General features: G+C 42.8%; 1 protein-coding gene across 6 annotated transcripts in view; it reads left to right on the top strand.

The window, feature by feature from the left end:
* Positions 1 to 16,372: 16,372 nt before the first annotated feature.
* The window catches only part of Nptn (neuroplastin), an 80,537-nt gene continuing 76,287 nt past the window's right edge, over positions 16,373 to 20,622 (top strand). For 3 of the 6 annotated variants that reach the window (XM_075965716.1, XM_075965714.1, XM_075965715.1), the window contains exon 1: positions 16,375 to 16,659. In XM_075965716.1, coding sequence (XP_075821831.1) covers positions 16,569 to 16,659 — 91 coding nt within the window. In that variant the 5' untranslated portion in view covers positions 16,375 to 16,568. Of the gene's footprint in view, positions 16,660 to 20,622 lie in introns of all 6 variants that reach the window. The other 3 variants (XM_075965718.1, XM_075965717.1, XR_012910009.1) reach the window with 2 other exon arrangements.

The raw sequence follows: 20,622 nt of genomic DNA, 5'->3' as shown, positions 1-20,622 counted from the left end.
GAGGGACTAGGGAGATGGCTCAGAGGGTTAAGAGCTCCTTGTCCAAGCGTGAGGGCCTCTCACAGGCCCACATTCTGTTGTTTGTCTGTTTTACATAAAAACAATGGGATTTTATCCAAACAGAATAAAGAACTAAATTAGGTTATTTTGGGGAGATAAATGAAACTGGAGGTCATCTTATCAAATGAAATAAAATGGCCTCAGATAGCACATGTTTTTTCTAATCTGTGGAGCCTAGATTATATATATGCAAACAAAAACCAAAAAAAAAAAGAAAGAAAGAAAAAGAGAGAAAAGAAAGACAAAGACAAAAAAAGAAAAGAAAAAAGAAATCCTATAGAGCATTTTCATTTTAAGAGATGCATATAAAATAGTAAGAAATGAGGCTGGAGAGATGGTTCAGTGAGTAAGAACTCTTGATGCTCCTGCAGAGAAACTGAGTTCAATTCCCAGCACCCACATAGGGTGGCTCACCATTGCCAGTAATTCCAGTTCCAGGTGATCCTATATCCTCTTCTGGTCTCTGCAGGAACCTTCACTCAGGTGTAAACACACACACACACACACACAGTTGAGAAATAAAAATAATTCTGTAGTTGGGAGTAGCGGCATATGCTTTTGATGTCAGCATTGGGAGGCAGAGGCAGGTGGATCTGTGAGTTCTAGACCAGCCTGGTATTCATAGTGAGTTCCAGAATAGCCAGAGCTACACAGTGAGACCCTGTCTCAAAAAAATAAAATAATAAAAAGAAATCTTTAAAAAAAAATAGAAACAATTGGTAAAGAAGGCACACAAGTTTGTCTTTTCTTTCTGCTGAAACTGCATTAGGATGATAATACAGTGAATGAAACTTGTGCCACAAAGAGAATGGGAGTGAAATGAATACAGAAAGCTGAAGAGGCTGAAGAGGAAGCCGACACTCCCAGTGTAGCCCGCACATTTGCGGGTAGAGAAGAGGTGAAGCGGACATCTTTCCTTAAACAACTTCCCGGTGACAGCTGCCCCTTGCCCCCTCTTCTCACACAGAGTTCAAACGGATGGGATTCAGAAAGAAAATAAAGGTTTCTAGGTGGATGTCCTGGTTTCATTTCTGCTGCTGTGATGCAATATTCAGTCAAACAGCAACTTATGTAAGGAAGGGTTTCTCTGTCTTACAATCCCAGATAATAGTTCATCGTTGTAGGAAGTCAAGGCAGAAACTCGACATAGCTAGTCTCATCATCTCCAAGAGCAGAGAGAGAATACATACACATATGTCTTCTTGTTCTCAGCTAGATTTCTCCACGTGTGTGCAACCCAGGACATGTTGCCTAGGGTGCTGCTCACACTGGGCTGGGTCCTTCCACATCAGTTAACTTCTCCTGCCCCTCAACAGGCTAGCCCACCACCAACGATTCATAGTACCCATCACGATGGATACCTGTATTTCAGAATAAAGCTTCTCCTTTTGGAGGCATTCCCTGTGTAAGCAGAGTATAGTCTTTTCTGTCAAAGGATTAAACTAGACAAAGATCCATTTTAAACAGTTGTAGCAGGCCAGAGAGGTAGCTCAGAAGTTAATAACCCTTGTTGGGCTTCCCAAGGACCTGATTCAGTTCCCAGCACCCACATGGCAATTCACAGCTATCTGCAACTCCAATTTTAGAGGATCAGATGCCCTCTTCTGGCCTCCATAGGCACTAGGCACACATGTGGTGCACCTACATACATATAAAATTAAAATAAATAAATCTTCAAAAATTTGTGAAGAAGTTACTTTGCAGAAATTCATATCTCACCAGGGTCAGCTCTTCTTGGAATCAAAACATGCTTGTTTGATTTCTTCCTAGAAATGGCACTGTGTTGTATTAAGTCAATCACATAAGAATACAAGGCAGAGTTCTGACCACGCAGGCAGGCACAGGACATTTCTCCTTAGGAATAAAACCCCGAGGGCCCCCTACTGTGTGTGCTCACTCAGTTGAGTATGGCTACAACCTTTCTGCAGAAATAAAACATTTTTCCTTGTCAAAATACTTTGGACTGCCGGGCGATGGTGGCGCACGCCTTTAATCCCAGCACTCAGGCGGATCTCTGTGAGTTCGAGACCAGCCTGGTCTACAAGAGCTAGTTCCAGGACAGGCTCCAAAACCACAGAGAAACCCTGTCTCAAAAAACCAAAAAATAAAAAACAAAAAATAAAACAAAATACTTTGGACTGTGTAGTTATCTTCTTGAGACCCTGGATCCACTTCTTACACCACCACCATTTAACCCCCAGTGCTACTCTTTCAAAAATGACAAACCGTGTTCAGACAATCTCAGGGAGGCATGTTCTTTTTGGTGGCATAAGACAGAAAAATAGACAGACTCATAGAACATATAAGAAATGTATACCGTCATCCCAGGCACACACACACACACACACATACATATATATATGGTATATATATATATATATATATATACCATATATATATATATATGGCTTCTCTTTTAATATTTATTTATTTTGTATACAATATTCTGTCTGTGTGTTTGCCTGAAGGTCAGAAGAGGGCACCAGACCTCATTACAGATGGTTGTGAGCCACCATGTGGTTGCTGGGAATTGAACTCAGGACCTTTGGAAGAGCAGGCAATGCTCTTAACCACTGAGCCATCTCTCCAGCCCTTGTTTCTCTTTTATAAATATAAAACAGCAATGTGATTGACAGATGTGTGGCTGGGGCAAGTCTTTGAGGCCACTGGTAGTGGGACCAGGATTTATCCCTACTGCGTGTACTGGCTTTTTGGAGCCCATTCTTTTTGGAGGGATACCTTGCTCAGCCTAAATATGGGGAGAAGGGAAGACCTTGTTCTGCCTCAAAGTGATGTGTCTGACTTTGTTGACACCCATGGGAAGCCTTACCCTCTCCGAGGAGTAAATGGGGGTGGGGGGGGGTAGATAAGAGGAGCAAGAGGAGGGAAGAGAGAGGGAACTGGGATAGATATATAAAATGAGAAAAGATCATTTTAATTAATTAATTAAAACAATATAAAACAGCAAATGAAAACCACTATACAGACAGTAAGTAAAAGCATTGCACTGAAATATTTTTAAAACTTCTAGTCCAAGAGAAATAAAGAATATGGAAAATGGAAAATCTTAATTAGAAAGATTTTAAAGTGATAGCTTATAACATGAGGGTCGGCTTGTTGGGGTTTATGTCCTGCCCAGTTCCCACAGCCAGTAAGCCCCAAGGAAAATCACACAGAGAGTCTATATTAATGATAAACTGATTGGCCCATTAGCTCAGGCTTTATATTAGCTCTTATAACTTATATTAACCCATTATTCTTATCTATGTTAGCCACATGGCTCAGTACCTTTTTCAGCGGGGTAGGTCACATCCTGCTTCTTCTGTGATCTGGGCAGGACTGGGAGGAATGGGCTTCCTCCTTCCTAGAATTCTCCTGTTCTCATCGCCCAGCCTCTACTTCGTGTCTGGTTGACCCGCCTATACTTCCTGCCTGGCCATTCAGCGCTTATTTAAAAACATGATTGACAGAATACAGACAATTCTCCCACACCAATAGCTCACCCACAGGATGGCAGAAATTGCTATGATAAAAGAACAATTATTGAGTAAGAAATTGCTTAGAATTTTAGGCATAACTGCTAAAGTTAGAAATGTCATAAAAGAATTGGCAGATAAAGGAAATCTTTTAGAATAAATCAAAAAGTAAAAGTGGTGGTAATTGTGAGATAAAAGATAAAATAGAGAATGGATTCAGAAAATCAAACATTTCAGAAAGAGAACAAAGAACATGGAATGTTAGGATCCATCTTGATTGTTAGACATTAATTTTCAGATTAAAAGATCCCAGAAGTATTGAGCAGAAGAAATGGAAAAACATTAAAGGCTAGTCAGTCTAATTTCACACTTTTATTTACTTTGCATGCCTGTGTGTGGGCACACATGCGCTCTAATGTGTGTAGGACAACTTGCAGGAGTTGGTCCTCTCCTCTCACCATGTGGGTTCTGGGGATCAAACTCAGGTTATCAGGTGTGGCAAGAGCTTTTATCCGCTCTCCAGGTAAGATAGTGGCCCAGTGAAGGAGACTTAGGGTAAGAAACAGAAGCATCCAGTGTCTGACTTTTTATGTAGATGCTGAGGATTTGAACCCAGATCCTCATATTTGTGCAGCAAACACTCTTTGTTATTGTTTGTATAATTCATTTTTAAAACTTTTGTTTTTAGTACAACCTGATCACAGTTTTCCCTCCTTCTATTCCTCTAAGACTCCCCTTCTACCTCCCCTCTCCCCAGATCCACTCCTCTCTGTTTCCCTTCAGAAAAGAGCAGGCCTCCCAGGGATGTTAACTGAACACGGGATAACAAACTACAGAAAGGCTAGGCACAAATCCTCATATCAAGACTGTGAGAGGCAACCCAATAGGAGGAAAAGGGTCTCAAGAGCAGGCAAAAGAGTCCAAGATACCCCCCACTCCCACTATCAGGAGTCCCCAAAAATATGAAACTAACAACCACAACACACACATATATATTTTGGATATTAGCCCTATATCTGTTGTAGAGTAGATGAGAATCTTTTCTTTTTCTGTATGCTGCTGTTTTGTGCTATTGATGGTATCCTTGGTCTTACAGAAGATTTTCAGTTTCATGAGGTCCAATTTATTGATTGTTGATTTTTTTTAAGATTTATTTATTTGTTACATATACAGTGTTCTGTCTGTCTGTATGCTTGCTGGCCAGAAGAGGACACTAGCTCTCACTACAGATCACTGTGAGCCACCATGTGGTTGCCGGGAATTGAACTTGGGACCTCTGGAAGAGCAGTCAGTGCTCCCAACCTCTGAGCCATCTTTCCAGCCCCTTGATTGTTGATCTTAGTGCCTATGCTCCTGGTGTTCTGTTCCCTAATCTGTCTCCTGTGCCAGTGCAGTCAAGGTTATTTCCCACTCTCTCTTCTATCAAGTTCAGTGTGTCTGGTTTTATGTTGAAGTCTTTGATCCACTCGAGTTTTATGCAGGGTGATAGACATGGATCTATTTAGATTCTTCTATATGCCAATATCCAGATAGACCAGCACCATTTGTTGAAGATGCATTCTTTTTTTCCATTGTGTATTTCTGGCTCCTTTATCGGGCATTAGTAGATCTGTGGATTTATGTCTGGGTCTTCAATTTGATTCATTGATTAATATGTCTGTTTTTACGTCAATACCAGGCAGTTTTTACTGTTACATCTCTGAAGTATAGCTTGAAATGAGGGATGGTGATATCTCTAGAAGTCCTTTTATTGTTTAGGGTTGTTTTTTTTTTTTTTTAGCTATCCTGGGTTTTTTGTTTTTCCATATGAAGGTGAGTATTGTCCTTTTCAAGGCCTGAAAAGAATTGTGTTGGAATTTTGATGGGAATTGCATTAAACCTCTAGACTGTTTTTGGTAGAATTGCTGTATTTTTTTTTACTATGTTGATCCTAGTAATACATGAGCATGGGGGATCTTTACATCCTCTGATGACTTCTTTGGCTCCTTTCTTGAAAGACTTGAAGTTTTTTTTTTCATACAAGTCTTTCACTTGCGTGGTTAGAGTTACTCCAATGCATTTTATAGTTTGTGGTTTATTGTGAAGGGTGCTATTTCCCTGATTTCTTTCTCAGTTCATTTGTCATTTGTGTATAAGAGGGCACTGAGTTTTTGAGTTTACCTCACTTCACAGTAAGCACTCTTACCCACTGAGCTATCGCTCCACCCCAGGTTTGAAATCATTTAATAGTTCTCCAGTTGCTCTAAGGTGCATCAAGCCTTGAAATGCAGAGCATTTGCACAATAGCCCATTTCGGATCATTATGTATCTACTTGAACTGGGACCCACCTCAGACAATGCAATTGCAATCTCCTGAGCCTAAGATCTGAAAGTTGGTGTGCCTATTTCTTTAATGCTGGCATTTTATTCACGCTCCCCAGTTGATTCTAATGTGTAGCCACAAAAGATCATTTCATTATTGTAATTCTCACAGCTTCCTTTTATTCAATTCTCACCCTGTGGGCTTGAGTGAGGTTTCTGGTAAACCATTGTGGGAAGGAAATGAATAAGTTTGAGACCTGCTATCTACAGTGGGTATGTAAGTGTCTGGTTTTTATTCTCTGTCATGGCCTAAGTTTCCATGTGGTAACTTGGTAATGTAGTAACTTCCTAATGGGAAGATTAGGGTTGTCACTTACTGCTGGTGCCTCTGACTGTACATATACATGCTACATTCAGCAGCAAACTGTTCCCAAGCTGGTGTGGCAAGCAGACGACTGGATGTTATCCAATGTAACCTTTAAAAGGGGATTTTTTTTTCGAGGTTGGATTTATCAGCAGCTATGGAGCGAGTCCTGGAACTCACTCTGTAGACCAGGCTGGCCTTGAACTCACAGAGATCGGCGTGCCTCTGCTGGGATTAAAGGCGTGCGCCTCCACCGCCTGACTAAAAGGGGATATTTTAATTTCTATAGATATACTCTTATGTCTTTCATTCAATTGTGTCCAAATCTCAGCAAGGATTAACCCCTAAGATCCAACCCCAACCATAGAGAGCCTACCCTAGCTGTTACACTTCTCTGCCTCATCCCTACATTCGTCATCAGGTACCCAGAGTTCTTCTTAAAGAAATGATAACCATCCCATGCCACTGCCAAGTGAGTAAACATTATCCTAACTTCAACAGATCTTGAATGGAGAGGTTGCCCAAGAAGGTTACTTTACTCAGACAACATTCATGCTACACGGAGAGGGCCATTCATTACAAGAGACTGTCTTCCTCTACATCAGTGGTTCTCAACCTGCCGGTCATGACCCCTTTGGAGGGTCGCCTACGGCCATCAGAAAACACAGATATTTACGTGATAATTCATAACAGTTGCAAAAATTACAGTTATGAAGTAGCAAGGAAAATAATCTGGTGGTTGGGGTCACCACAACATGAGGAACTGTATTAAAAGGGGCACAGCATTAGGAAGGTTGAGAACCAGTGCTCTAAGTGGTGTTTCAGTCATCCTCAGTATATTCCCTGTGGGTTCAAATTCTGCCATGGTGGCCTGTCAGGTGGGAGCTGAGAAGTTGCTCTCCTTTCTTCCTTTCTTTTTCTTTTCTTTCTTCCTTTTTTTTCTTTTCTTTTCTTTTTTTTTTCATGACAGGTTTCCTGTGTAACTTTGACGCCTTGTCCTGGAACTTGCTCTATAGACCAGGCTGGCCTTGAACACACAGAGATCTGCCTGCCTCTACCTTCTGAGTGCTGGGATTAAAGGCATGAGCCACTACTGCCCAGCTTTTTTTTAAATTTATGTTTACCCTTTTTAAAAATATTTATTTATCATATACAGTGTTCTGCCGCCATGCCTCCATGTGCCTGCATGCCAGAAGAGGGCATCAGATCTATAGATGGTTGTGAAACACCATGCGGTTGCTGGGAATTGAACTCAGGACCTCTGGAAGAGCAGTCAGTGCTCTTAATTTCTGAACTGTCTCTTCAGTCCTGTTATTCTCCTTTCTATGTGCTGGTTGTCTTATGAAAATGGTCATAGTGATAATCACATGAGATAATATGGAAATGCTTTGTTTGTTTGTTTTTTGTTTGTTTTTGGCTTTTTCAGACAGGTCTCTGTGTAATAGCCCTGACTGTCCTGGAAGTCTCTTTGTAGACCAGGCTTGCCTTGAACTCATGGAGATCCATCTGCCTCTGCTTCCTGATTTGCTAGGATTAAAGGCGTGTACCAATATATCCTGCTTGGAAATGCTTTCTCAACTGTAGGAAGGTTCGACAGATAAGAGGCTGTTAGAATAAGCTTGACGTTCTAGATGGGAAGTGGGGATGTGTAGAGCTGACCTGTGCTATTCATGGCTCGGTACTAGTTTTCAATGGTACAGAGAAGAGGGAGGAACATGGAAGGCTGGTAACCCAGTTATTAACAGTTTATGAAGGCAGAACCATCCCTCCCTCCCTCCATCTGTGCTTCATTCCCTTTCCCTGTAGAGACAGCAGTCCCTATACTATGGCCTTAGGGGAGGAAGACACATGCCCCTTCATGTTTTAACCCAAGGGATAAATATCTCTTCTCTCAATTCCTGGAGACTAAATCTGCAAGAGACAGTGAAACAAAATGCTATTGCTAGAAGAGAATGTAGTGGAGAAGCCCACCATCAGGCTGTCTGAGAGAGCGCATTGAAGGTTGATGGTCGTGTTTTGTTGGGAAAAGGTTCAGGCAGTGGGAAGAGTGAGGCAGTTGGTACTTGGAACCATGGATACTAAACTTCTTGAACTGTCTTCTATATGTTCTAGGCTGAGGCCTTCCCTTACCTGAGACAGGAAGACAAGTCAATGAACTCCAGACTGCAACTTACTATGAAGAGGAGAAAATGCATGCTAGGCTACAAGTCTACTCAGAAGATAACAAGACAAGGCAGGGCCATGCTGGCCACTCTCAGCTATTCGCTGTCCAGCAGCAATAACATTGAGATGATCTCAGTATCAGAAAAATACAGAATGTGTACACTGGTGACCACAGACACTAGTAATTCTGACATAAGAAGTATGCCAGGACCAATGGTGGGAAGAAAACTATCAGAGCTTATTTTTCTTATTCTATTATTTTTGTGGTGCCGGGAGGGGGGTTGAACCTAGGACCTTATGCATTCCAGCATAAAGTCATTTCCCCAGCCTCTCAGGGCACAAGTATGTGTACGTTGCTCTCCCCAGGAAAAGTATCTTAGACAATACTACCTCATGCCAGGTACTTTATTAGGCACTGGGTCAAGAGTACATCCTTATGGAAGTTTAGAGAAGAAGTCATATGCAAGTGAAATTGTTCCATGAATAAATAGCAGATCCCGGCTGCAAAGAGATAGAAGGAACAATGAGTATGTACATCGGGGAGGCTTAACTGAGCTAGAGCAGCTAGTCAAGGCTTCTCTGGCTATGAGATTATTTCACTTTCATTTTAAAATTGGGTCTATCTATCTATCTATATATATATATATATATCTATATATCTATAAATAGATAGAAATACAGGTATAGATAGTCCCAAAATGTCTCCAATGTAGTTTTGTTAGGGCAGGCATACTATGTATATGTGAGTTCTAGTTTCTACACAACTCTAAAACACTTGGTATTGCCAGGTTTTAAAATGGCTAAATGAATGCACATGATACATTACCTCCTTTAGGTGCTCATTTTCATAGTAGAAGGAATGATACCTAAAGGACAAGAAGATAGAATATTGTGGCTTTCACACATGCCTCCCCAAATACAACGAGGCTTTAAGGTGGGAAGAAGCAAAGCAATGACAAAGAACAGACAGGGAGTGGGGTGTGGGGTGGTTAACACTGAAACACTTGCCTTCAGGAGACTGTGTGCATCTGGCAGTGCACACATCAGCCATAACCAAAGTTAACAACAAAAAAATAAATGTCTGGGCTGCAGAGGTGACTCCATTGTTAATAGCAATGATGCTCTTCCACGGGACCCCAGCTTGATTCTGAGCACCCACAAGGCAGTTCACAGCCATCTGTAACTTCAGTCTTAGGAAATCTGATGCCCTCTTCTGGTCATTGTGGATACTGGATGCACATGCTGCACAGACATAAATGTATGCAAAATATCTATTTACATAGAATGAAAAAATGAAAAGGTAAATGTCCTACAGACTGCATAAAAATCAAGGAATAACCAGGACTGCTGGTGCATGAATTTAATTCCAGTACTTAGGAGGCTGAGACAGGAGAATTGCAAGTTTGAGGTCAACCTACAGAGCAAGACTGATTTCTTTTCATTTCTTTCTTTCTTTTCTTTTCTTTTCTTTTTTTTTTTTGAGACATGGCTTTTCTCAGTGTAATGGCTTTGGTCGTCCTGGACTTCATTTGTAGATCAGGTTGGTCTTGAATTTATAGAGAGCTGCCTCCTGAGTGCTGGAATTAAAGGCATGTGCCACCACTGCCTGGTGTAAGACTGAATCTTAAACTACCACCCAAAACAAAATAAACCAAGCCAAACAAACACATGAACAAAAACCAATTGACAACTGCAAACCAATGAAACAATCAATCAAAGAGCTTGGACCTGTGGATCAGCATATTCTCCTGCACCAAGAATTTGATCTTGGGAAACCTTGACACCTTTTGCTCTTCCTTGTTGTTCCATATGTTTGGATTCTTCTCTGAAATAAATTCCAAACATCAAGGAAGGTCCATTATCTAAAACTGCAGACACTAACTGATGGAAATCATGGGGGGTAGCTCTAGCATTAGAAGCCCAAGTCCTTATCATTTCCTTTACATATGCAGAGTGCAAGCCAAAATTAACAATAGCTTGCTTAATTTTTTTTTTAGATCATTCATTGCTATTGGCGTTCATCTAGCTTCTCTGACTCCCTTTGAGCCTTTAGAAGTTGACACTTTATCAGAATTAAGTATAGGGTATGCCGCTAAAACCCTGGGTAAGCCAGTTCTAATAGCTGGTGTTGGCATTGTATCCTGTCCTTGTGCCTTCTTACTCTGTTCACCAGCTCCAATAATTTCTTCAATCATTTCAAGTCTTTTTATTATTGTCTCTTTTGAATCCTGAATCTCTTGACCTGCATGAGTTTCTAGTAAAGATTGTATGGTTCTTAGGAGTGCCATGAGATGGGATGGTGACACATGCCTATCAACTTCACTAGTTGGAAGACTTAGGAGGGAGGATAAGTTTGAGGCCAACCTTGGCTACACTGCAAGATCCTGTCTCAGAAAAAAACAACACAACACAAAACAAAACTAAACAAACATGCTATGTATAGCGGGAGATCAATTTCTTCCATTTCTTAGAGCCGTTACCCAAAAATCTTCATGTTTTGCCATTCTGAACCTATATTTTATTTGCTGCCAATATTTACCATATTGCAATGTATATTTGTACAGTGTTTATATTTGGAGGTCATTATCCTCATTTGTTACACAGTTGTTTATTGTCTTAGTCTTTAAGTTAGATAGATATTGAGAATTATATAGATTAATAGTCATCTAAGTTTGTCATTTATAATTAGACTAATCAGGTTCTTTAGATATGTAGAGATTATACTCAGTATAGATAGATAATTGATGTGGGAGTGTCATATATCAATCCGTTTATTTCATTGGTTAAGCAATAAAGAAACTGCTTGGCCCTGATAGGTTAAAACATAGGTGGGAGGAGTAAACAGAACAGAATGCTGGGAGGAAGAGGAAGTGAGCTCAGACTCAACAGCTCTGCTCTCTGGAGAGATGCCATGCTCCCCTCTCCCGGGTAGACGCACGCGATGAAGCTCCGACCCAGGATGGACATAGGCTAGAATCTTCCAGGAAAGTGCACCTTGGGGTGCCACACACATGATTGGAAATGGGCTAGTCCAGGTGCGAGAGTTAGCCAAGAAGAGGCTAGATATAATGGGCCAAGCAGTGTTTAAAAGAATACAGTGTCCGTGTAATTATTTCGGGGTATAAGCTAGCCAGGCGGCCGGGGTGCTGGGGACGCAGCCCCACCGCTCCTATTTACAACAGATAATCTTCAACCTCTTCAAAGAGCTGTAGAAAATGGCCTTTAATCCAACTCAGAGTTTTGTGATAGTGAGACACAATTGCTCCTGGCAGCACCAATCTATTCCCGAGAGAATGTTGAGCACCAAAGACACTCCACCTGGAGCCTTTCTTTTTGGCAGAACTGGCCTTGGGGCAAAGAAATGCCCATACCTCAACCACTGACAGAGATACAGAGCGTGCATCAATGGATAAAACAGGACTGTCATATCCTGCCAAGACAGGGTAAGATAGTTTTGAAAAGTTGCTTGCCTTTGAAAATGGTATGTCAGTTATGTTAGCCCTTAGCCAAAGTTGGTTGCTTCAACGCTGCAAACATGACTTTGGGTGATTGCCCAGGTAGCTAGTTGTCTCTGTGATTTGTTGCATGTTTTGGAAGTTGTTTTACTGAACTTCCTAATTACCCAGGTAACATTATTTCCCTTCTCAGATCTTCGATGGGGTTGAAGACTATATAAATGTAGTTACTTTTCTCTCATGACTTGGCCAAGTTATTTATTATACAAGACCTAAGCTAGTTAGAATAGGATATTTGTACTTATTGTATATAATTTTATAGTAGATTTAGAACTCTCTTACTTAAACAAAAGGGGGAAGTGTTGCGGGAGGTCCTTCCGCTCCTCCAGCCTATAGCCGCTGAGATACCAGCCCATTGGGGCGTGGTCTCTCTCCCTTTAAAAAAACAGCTACTTCCCTTCTCGCTCTCTTCGCTTCCTGCTCCGTTTCTGGCGACTAGACTCCTTCCTGATTGCGCAGAGGGCTGTTGTCTGGGACGGTTATCTGTAAGTTTTTTCCCCTTTAAATAAATACCACCCTATTAATCATAATTCCAAACTGGTGTGGCATTGTTTGTGACTTCCGCCTTCATATACAGTATTCTCTCTGCAGGCCAGAAGAGGGCACCAGGCCTCATTACAGGTGGTTGTGAGCCACCATGTGGTTGCTGGGAATTGAACTCAGGACCTTTGGAAGAGCAGGCAATGCTCTTAACAGCTGAGCCATCTCTCCAGTCCTAAAATTGTTTTCTTTAATAAAAGAAAAAAAAATCACACTCAGGTGCAGGCATGAAAGCCCCTTTCAGACATTAGTTCTCAGTCAAGTTGTGGTTGTCTCAGGAAGTTACTGGAGATTGAGAGGGGGATGTAAGCGGTTATAGTGATGAACCCAGGACTCACTTCATCCAAACTTGACCAAGAGGGAAAAGTAGAATGGGAGGAAGAGAACTTGGTGGGATCTGTGGATCAGCAGTCTCGGTGAAGTGAAAGTGTAGGTGTCATTTTACAGAGAGTAGAGCACTATGCTTTCACGGTCTCCTTTGAAGGGGATGATTAAAGTGTTTCAAGTGAAACCTTGGTTAGTTCCAGTGAGAAGGTTGCTGAAAATGAAAAGGTAAAAGAACAGAGACGCCAAAGTACTGAAGAGATTGTCCACACGATCGTTGAATTCATATATGGAGTTCAGAGGCAGTGCAAGGAGCGGGAAAGGGCAAGGAAAAGATGACATTGATTGGAAGGTCAGATGACAGCAATCAAGATGAGTCGGACAGTATATATGAACAGAAAAAGATCTGTGCAGGACGAAGAGAGAAACCATTAGGAAGTCCAAGGTCACCTCTAGGAACTCTACTTCCATTTCCTTTTGACCAGCCTTCCAATGGCCAACTGAATCAGTCAAACCAAACCAAGGGAAGTCCAGTTGGGAATTACAGGCTTCCCCACAAGGGGGCGCTACCAACACTGGCAAGAAGACTTCCGAGGGAGTCCCTGGAGGCGGTACTTGTTACAGTTTGAGCTCTGAAGGTCTCTAGGGCTCTTCTGATACATTACAAAGAACTTAAAAATCCTGCAGTTGGAGTTTTCTTAGTGTGTATAAATAATTACTGGTTTAATTTTTAGACAGGGTTTCACTCTCTGAAGTCTAGCCTGACCTTGAACTTGCAGTGATTCTCCTGCCTCAGCCTCCCAAGTACTGGTGTGAGATACTATGTCTGATTTCAGCTAGTTTGTAAGCCATACACAACAACAAAACCCCTATATTTCTAAATTCCTTTAACAAAGCTACCGAATCAATAGGAGATTTTAGTTATGTATTTTAACCAAGAAAGGAAACCGATACTACTGCTGTCAGGTGGGCCTTGCTGACATTTTCTTCTAGGTAAAAGAGTTCTCTATAACGGAGTGTTTTTGAGAGCTGATTGGTAGCACTCATAGTTAGGAGGTTTCTGATTCACTTTTTGTAGTCATGACATCGCGGCAGTGGGGAGGGGAACTGTAGGCTGGAGTCTGAGCTGTAGTAGTGTCATGATCAACATTGGAATCTTGCCACACACCAGAAATGGCTCAAAACATTGCACATAAACTTACCCAGTTTTTCTTATCACAGTCTTTTGAGGTTGCAATGATCATTGTCTCTATTTGACAGATAATGTCAAGAGAAATTATTAGGCCGCTTGGGCAAAGATGCCTAACTCATAGAACCTAGTGATACAGTAAGAACAACCCTGAGAGCTGGAGAGGCAGCTCATTGGTTAAGAACACTTCCTGGGTTAAGGACCCAGGTTCAGTCCTAGGCTCTCATGTGGATGCTTACAACCATTTGTAACTCTGGTTCCAGGGGTTCCAACGCTCCCTTGTGGCCCCCACAGGTACAGCATGGTCACACACATACATGCAAGCAAAGCATTCATATACATAAAATAAAAAAAAATTGAAGTGAAAAAGAACAAACATTCTTGAATCTCAATAGTTAACTCGAGAGATGCTATCTGTTCTGTGCAGGTGGACATGAGGGTTCAGCTTATTGTGTTAACTCAAGGATCTAAGTGGATAACATTTCCTGTTGACATGCATTTTCACTATCATAATCATTACTCATTATTACCAAGGCAAAGGAGTTTGAAACCCTGGAAATGAATGCTTCAATTGGAAAATGATGCATGCCACATCTCAAATTTCATTGGCTGAGTCAGTCACATGCCACTCCCGACTTAAAGAGGGCAAGGAAATGTGCTTCTAAAATAAGCCTGCCAGTGAAAATAGACTGCCTGGTATCAACGGTTATGCTTGGAGATCTTGAGCAAACCATGCCATCTCTTAGCCTCAGTTTCCCCTTCTACAAATGATAATTCTGTAAGGATTTCTCATTGTAAGGATAAAATAGGTATGTTTGTTATGGTTTCTAGGAGGCAGAACGGTTGCATTCAACCAAAGCTTCCATCAGCTAAGAATCTTGGCTTCACTAGAGGCAGCCAGGATAATTGTCCTTACAGGATGTCAGCAGAATGGCCTTTGTTCAGACAAAAATACCTGCCAGCCTTTTATTGCGCGCCAGCACACACACACACACACACACACACACACACACACACACACACACACACACACACACGAGGTTTTGAACAGCTTTTCCTCTGTGAGCATACTGCAGTTGTAGCATTAGCCCTTTAGCCCTTGCTGGAAGGCTCAGTCTGTAACCACCAGTTTCCTGGGAAAGCTGGAGAGATTGTGAGGGTCTCCTTCCTCCAGATTCTCTATTCAAAGGGTTAAAGTCAGGTCAGTAGACCAGCTCACCGGTTCTCATGTTTAAGTCACAGACACGCCCGAGGACGCCTGTTGTGACTCACTCCTTTGCTAACCACAAGTGCTGAGGGTGGTACAGAAAACAAATTAGCAAGCCAGCTCCTCAAACCTGTGCTTGTGTGTGCGTGTGTGTGAGCAAGCCTGCCCGTACTTGGAGGTCAGGCCTCTTCTGGGTATCTGCCTAAGTTATCCTCCACTTCAGTTTTCGAGGCAGGGTCTCTCTCACTGAAGCTGGAGTTCATCCAGGTACTCCGGCTCTCCACCTCTCCTGCCTGGGATTACAGCGGTGGCCCTGTGGACACCTTTTTCCTTTTATGCTGGGGAATTCAGGTCTTCATCCTCGTGCAGCAAGCATTTTACCGACTACGGCATCTCCCCAATATCTTCTTTCTCCAAAGGCGACATTTCTCTAATTTTCATGCAACATGGCTAAACTCCTTTTTTTTTTTTTCTGACCCCTTTCCTATGAGTCATTAGACTCTTTCTAATCGCTGGTAGACTAGACTAAACTGTGAACCGAGTGGAAACTATTACGGGTTTCTCTACCAAAGATTCTGCTATTAACTTGATACATGACGACTTCCTTGTAGAATTGTATTTATGGCCCTACAATTAGACTAGTTAACTTTGGGCCCTCAGAGCCTGTGAAGCTAAAATAAGGCCAAAGGGGGGTGGGGAGGGCATAGGTAGGGAGAAAAAGGAGGACACTCTAAGGCAGAGGGAACAGATGTCCGCGCAGGAAGGCACAGCAAGCGTGTAACACTGTCTGGGAGGGAAAAAAACAGGAGGCAGAGAGGTTGTGGCCAGACACCTCTAGTGGTCTCTGGTCAGAGTCCAAAAGGAAGAACAGCAGGTTTTTCATAAGGGACAATGACGGGAAGCTTAAAAGCGGGGTCTGGTGTATCCATTCTGAAGCTTAGAGCGGTAACGCATGAAAGGCAGGATGGGTGGAGGGCAGATTTTGTTTTCACAATGCTTCCTCTCATTTACGGGCACTAGGATTCCACCAGGTGAAAACTGTACTCTCCCGTGTTCTCCTCCGTCCTCCCCCGTGGGAGAGCGGGCGGGTGGAGTCCCCGCCTCGCCCCATCACGTGGCCAGAAGCGCCCTTTGCACGTGACCTCCCTTGCGCTAGGCCAATCAGCCTCCGCAGGGGCGGGGACTTCGGGCGAGGGCCTCTTCTCGCGAGCCTTGCCGCCGGAGCTCCTGGACCGCCCACGGCCGCCAGCGGAGGTCTCGCGAGGCTTAGGCGCTGCGGCGGTAGGAGGAGGACGGGGAAGGACGGAGCTCGGCCGCGGCAGCCTCCCTCGCTCACTCCCTCGCGCGCTCGCCCGCCCCCTCCCTCCCTCCCCTCCCTTCCCCGGCCCCGGCCCCGGCCCATTCGCTGCGCGCTCTCCGGCTAGGGAGGATGTCGGGCTCTTCGCTCCCCAGCGCCCTGGCCCTCTCGCTCTTGCTGGTCTCTGGCTCGCTCCTCCCAGGGCCAGGCGCTGCTCAGAACGGTAAGCCGAGGGGCCGGGGGAGGCCGGGCGGGGGCGCCTGGCTCCGGCAATCAGAGGGGCCGGGCCCGGGCCTGAGGGGGCTGCCGGAGCCGGGAGCGGGCGGCCGGGCTGAGGCGAGGAGGCGCTTCGTCGAGAGTGGAGGCGTCGCTTGTGGTGCGAGCCCGGGGCGCTGGAGACAGGTCCGCGGCGTGGGGCTCTGCGCTCACCAGGAGCTGGAGTAGCGGGGGCGGCTCTGGAGAAGGCGGCGGGAGACAGGCGTTCGAGTTCGAGCCGGCGGAGGGGTGTTGGCGGCGAGAGAACCGGGTTCCGCGGGCGCTGACACCCGGGATTCTACTGGGGCTCCGGAACCCTAGTGACATCCTGAAAAATGGGAGGCGGGGGAAGCTGGGGTGAGAAGGGTCCTGAAGAAAACCTAGCGGAGCTGACTGCTTGAGTCTCTAAGGAGAGGGGTTATAAGGGATTAGGGGAATCTTGGATTGGGGGGTAGAGGGAAGGTGGGCGGAAAGATGATGGAGTGGGTTGACTGCAGTGGGGGACCTGGAAAAGAGAAGCAGCAGTGTCTCCAAACGAGCGGGGGGAAGAGGGCTGGGTTTTGCCAAAGAGGGTGGAGTGCTGGGCATTCTAGGGTAGCGGTTGGGAAAGCAAAAGGGAGTTTCTAAATAAGGAGAGGAAAATGAGCAGAGGATGGGGGAAAGCATGAAAACTGAGGTAGAGGAAACATCAGAGAAGTAAAGGGTGCCTGGGTATAGAGGTGGGTGTGGGGGAAGACGAAAAATAAGGGAAGGGAGTAAAATGCAGGAAGTCGGGGGTGTAATGTTGCTTTGCAGCGTGGTGGATACATTGGAAGGGGATGAGTTGTGCCAAATGCTGTGTGGTGTTGGTTCGGCCATTAATTAGGGAGGGCTGGGGCACAGTCTCATCCGCAGTGGTGGGATTGAGGGCAGCTGAGCGTTGGCAGCGAAATGGAGTTAAGTGGGCTTTTGAGATCTGAAAGTTTCAAGACTATGAATAAATGTTATTTCTGAGGGGCATGGATGTGGCCTTTGGGATGTGTTCATAGTACAGTGGAAGTGAGAATGGAGTTTTGAATTGAAGCGTTTTAGAGGGTGAAAGATAATAGACACCGTGGAGCAAAATACGACAGATTCTGATTGACAGCATTGTCACAGAAACAAACTTAAAAGGATAATGAACCTATTTCAGCTATTGTGGAAACAGCTGTTAAGAGATTTAAGGTTTTTTTTATATGAAAAAATTTTAAGACGTGGATTAGGGATAGGGACCCATGAATTTGTTTTAATCTCGGTATTCTTCGTTGTTACGCTAAAACAATTAAAATTGCTCTTGTTTGACCTTAAAATGGCTTTCATTAAAATAAAATCACTCAGAGTCAGTGGAGTTGAATGTTCTGAAGAGAAACCAACCTTAAATGCTAGAGGTTACCGTGAAAATATATCACAGTATTGAAAAAAATCACTTTAAGTATCAAATTCCACTAAGGGGATTTTATGCGCTATGGCTTTGTTTCTGCATGGGTCAGAAAGGAAACGTTTTTCTGTCTCACACCGAACATCCTAAGAATGTGGGTGGGCATCCCCACCCCTGCCCCCACTCCTTCCTCCTTAAGTGGAAAGGTCTGAAGGGAAATGGTAGCGTCAGCCCGATTGCTTGCTCTTTCAGTCATCTGTGTAATAACAGTATGAGTTAAACTCAGATTTCAGTTATGTGTGGAAGAGATGTTTAATCTCAGCTGGCATAAAATTGTTTCTGATGATTTATAATACGGTAAATTGTAGTTTCTTATCAACTAAGTCTAGGTTTTTGGATAGGCCTAAAAGACTCATCTGGCTGCTCTCAGTGGTAACATGTTCTAAATACAGCATAGTACAGCTTTTCCCTTGAAATGAGCTTGGATTTAGTCATGTGACAAGACTGGTAAAGTGAGGATGAGCCCGTAGTTGATCCTAATGAATGTAAATTGAATTCAGGAAAGAAATGGTTACTTTTGAGTTAATATGGTTAAGGATGCCATTTTAAAGCTTTCTGCACTGTGTCTCAGTGATAATATTTAAGCTTCTACTGATAATAGTCCTGTAATAGTCTGATTTCATGTCCTATAAAGGTTTACTCTTTATACAGTGTTTCAGAAAGAGATACCGTGTTCCATATAATATTGATATGTTAGACATACAGATTATCTATTTAAAATAATGCTTTGGAAAATCAGTGGTAGAGTCACTGCTTCTGAGTCAAAAATGTGGCAGTTTAGGTTAGGCATGTAGAACTTTTTGAAAAGGCTTCAGTTTTCATTATTCCCAAATGAAGAATTTGGTTTAATTTAGATGACCCACAACATCTTTTTTAACTCCACAAGGAATCTTACCCATTATTGCCACAGGGATTTAAGTAGATTTCATTTTCTATATAAATATCTAGACTTGTAAGACCACAGTTTCAGGTACCCCCTTTTTTGTATGTTTCACCTACCAACAATACAGTTGTAAGGCATAGATTTTAAATATTCAAAAATGTTAGGTTAAAATTGAATGTTAAACTAAGCAGTATAATGTGATCTAAAGCACAAGCTTTGAACACACTTACAGCCGTTATTTTGTTTGTTTGTTTGCTTGTTTTTGTTTTGGTGTGCGTGCGCACGAGGGCTTGGTTGGTCCTAGGGCGCAAACATTTGTATGTACTAGGCAAGCATGCTGCCATTGAGCTATATCTTTCCAAGAACTGGGTTTAAACTCTGATTCTTAGAGCCGAGTGATGTGAGTAAGGCAAACCTTAGTTTGAGCTGTGAAAGGGGGATTACAGTGTTACGCCCTTAGGGATGATGTAAGGATTAAATGAGGCGAGTTGGATTTCAATTTGGCAATATCTCAAGTCTCAGTGACAGTCATTATCCTTAAAAAGTAGTATGATTGTACTGGGCAGTGGTAGCCTTTAATCCCAGCACTTGGGAAGCATAGGCAGGCAGATTTCTGTAAGTTCGAGGCCAGCCTGGTATACAGAGTGAGTTCCAGGACAGGTACAAAAGCTACAGAGAAGCGATGTCTTGAAAAACAAAAATTAAAAATAAAACAAAACAGATTAAAAAGTTGCATGATTGTTTTTATTCTTGTGACTATTAAACACTTGTTAAGGCTCGTGTCATCAGGAATATAAATAAATAGGTCATTTGAAGGTCCCTTACAGAGATTTATGCCAAACATGTGGCTGCAATTGAAGTTCTGGTGAGGAAGTCCATATTTCCATTTGATTGGGAGATTTTTCCACGACCCCAGGAAATAAACACGTTTTCATAATGGCCAGGTGTTGCCTTTTCATAGAATATCATTGTTGTAAGAAGTAAAATGTACCTCGAAGACACTCAAGAGGTTTACAGATGTTAGCTGAATGAATGAATGTGAATGGCGTGTAAAAATGTAATATGTTCATCTTGAAATTTATCAGATTAGATAAATAATACTGTTAAGTGGGAGCAAATAGAGAATCTAATTAATTTTATTGTTAGCAGCTGCATTTGAAGAACCCATTTTGTTTAGGTGATTCTTGCTAGTTGTGAACATCATGCTCATAACAATGCCAGTATCTGCACTAGGTGATTCAGGAATCTCTGTCAAGTGCTGTTTGCTTCACTTGTGTGACAGTTTGCTATTGACTATCTTCCCTCTTAGCGAGAACTAAAATGAAGAGCAGAGAGATAAACCTTATCAGTTGTAGCCATGGCATAAATAATATGACAAATGTCAAGTAACAGATTTAAATGTAATTCAACTGTTATTTGACCAGAATATGGAACCTGCCTTTGAATAAAGTCTTTCCTAAGGAGATCATATATCTTTAATCTTTTCATTGACTGAATGAAATACCAGACAGAAATTTGTCCAGGGCCTGGGAGGAAAGGCCGTGTGGCTATATTAGAACATATTTCTTGGCTTGTTTTATATAGTTATTGAG

This window comes from Microtus pennsylvanicus, chromosome 3 (genome assembly GCF_037038515.1).
Source record: "Microtus pennsylvanicus isolate mMicPen1 chromosome 3, mMicPen1.hap1, whole genome shotgun sequence".
In the NCBI taxonomy this organism is placed as follows: Eukaryota; Metazoa; Chordata; class Mammalia; order Rodentia; family Cricetidae; genus Microtus; species Microtus pennsylvanicus.
This window is presented reverse-complemented; position numbering and strand designations above follow the sequence as displayed.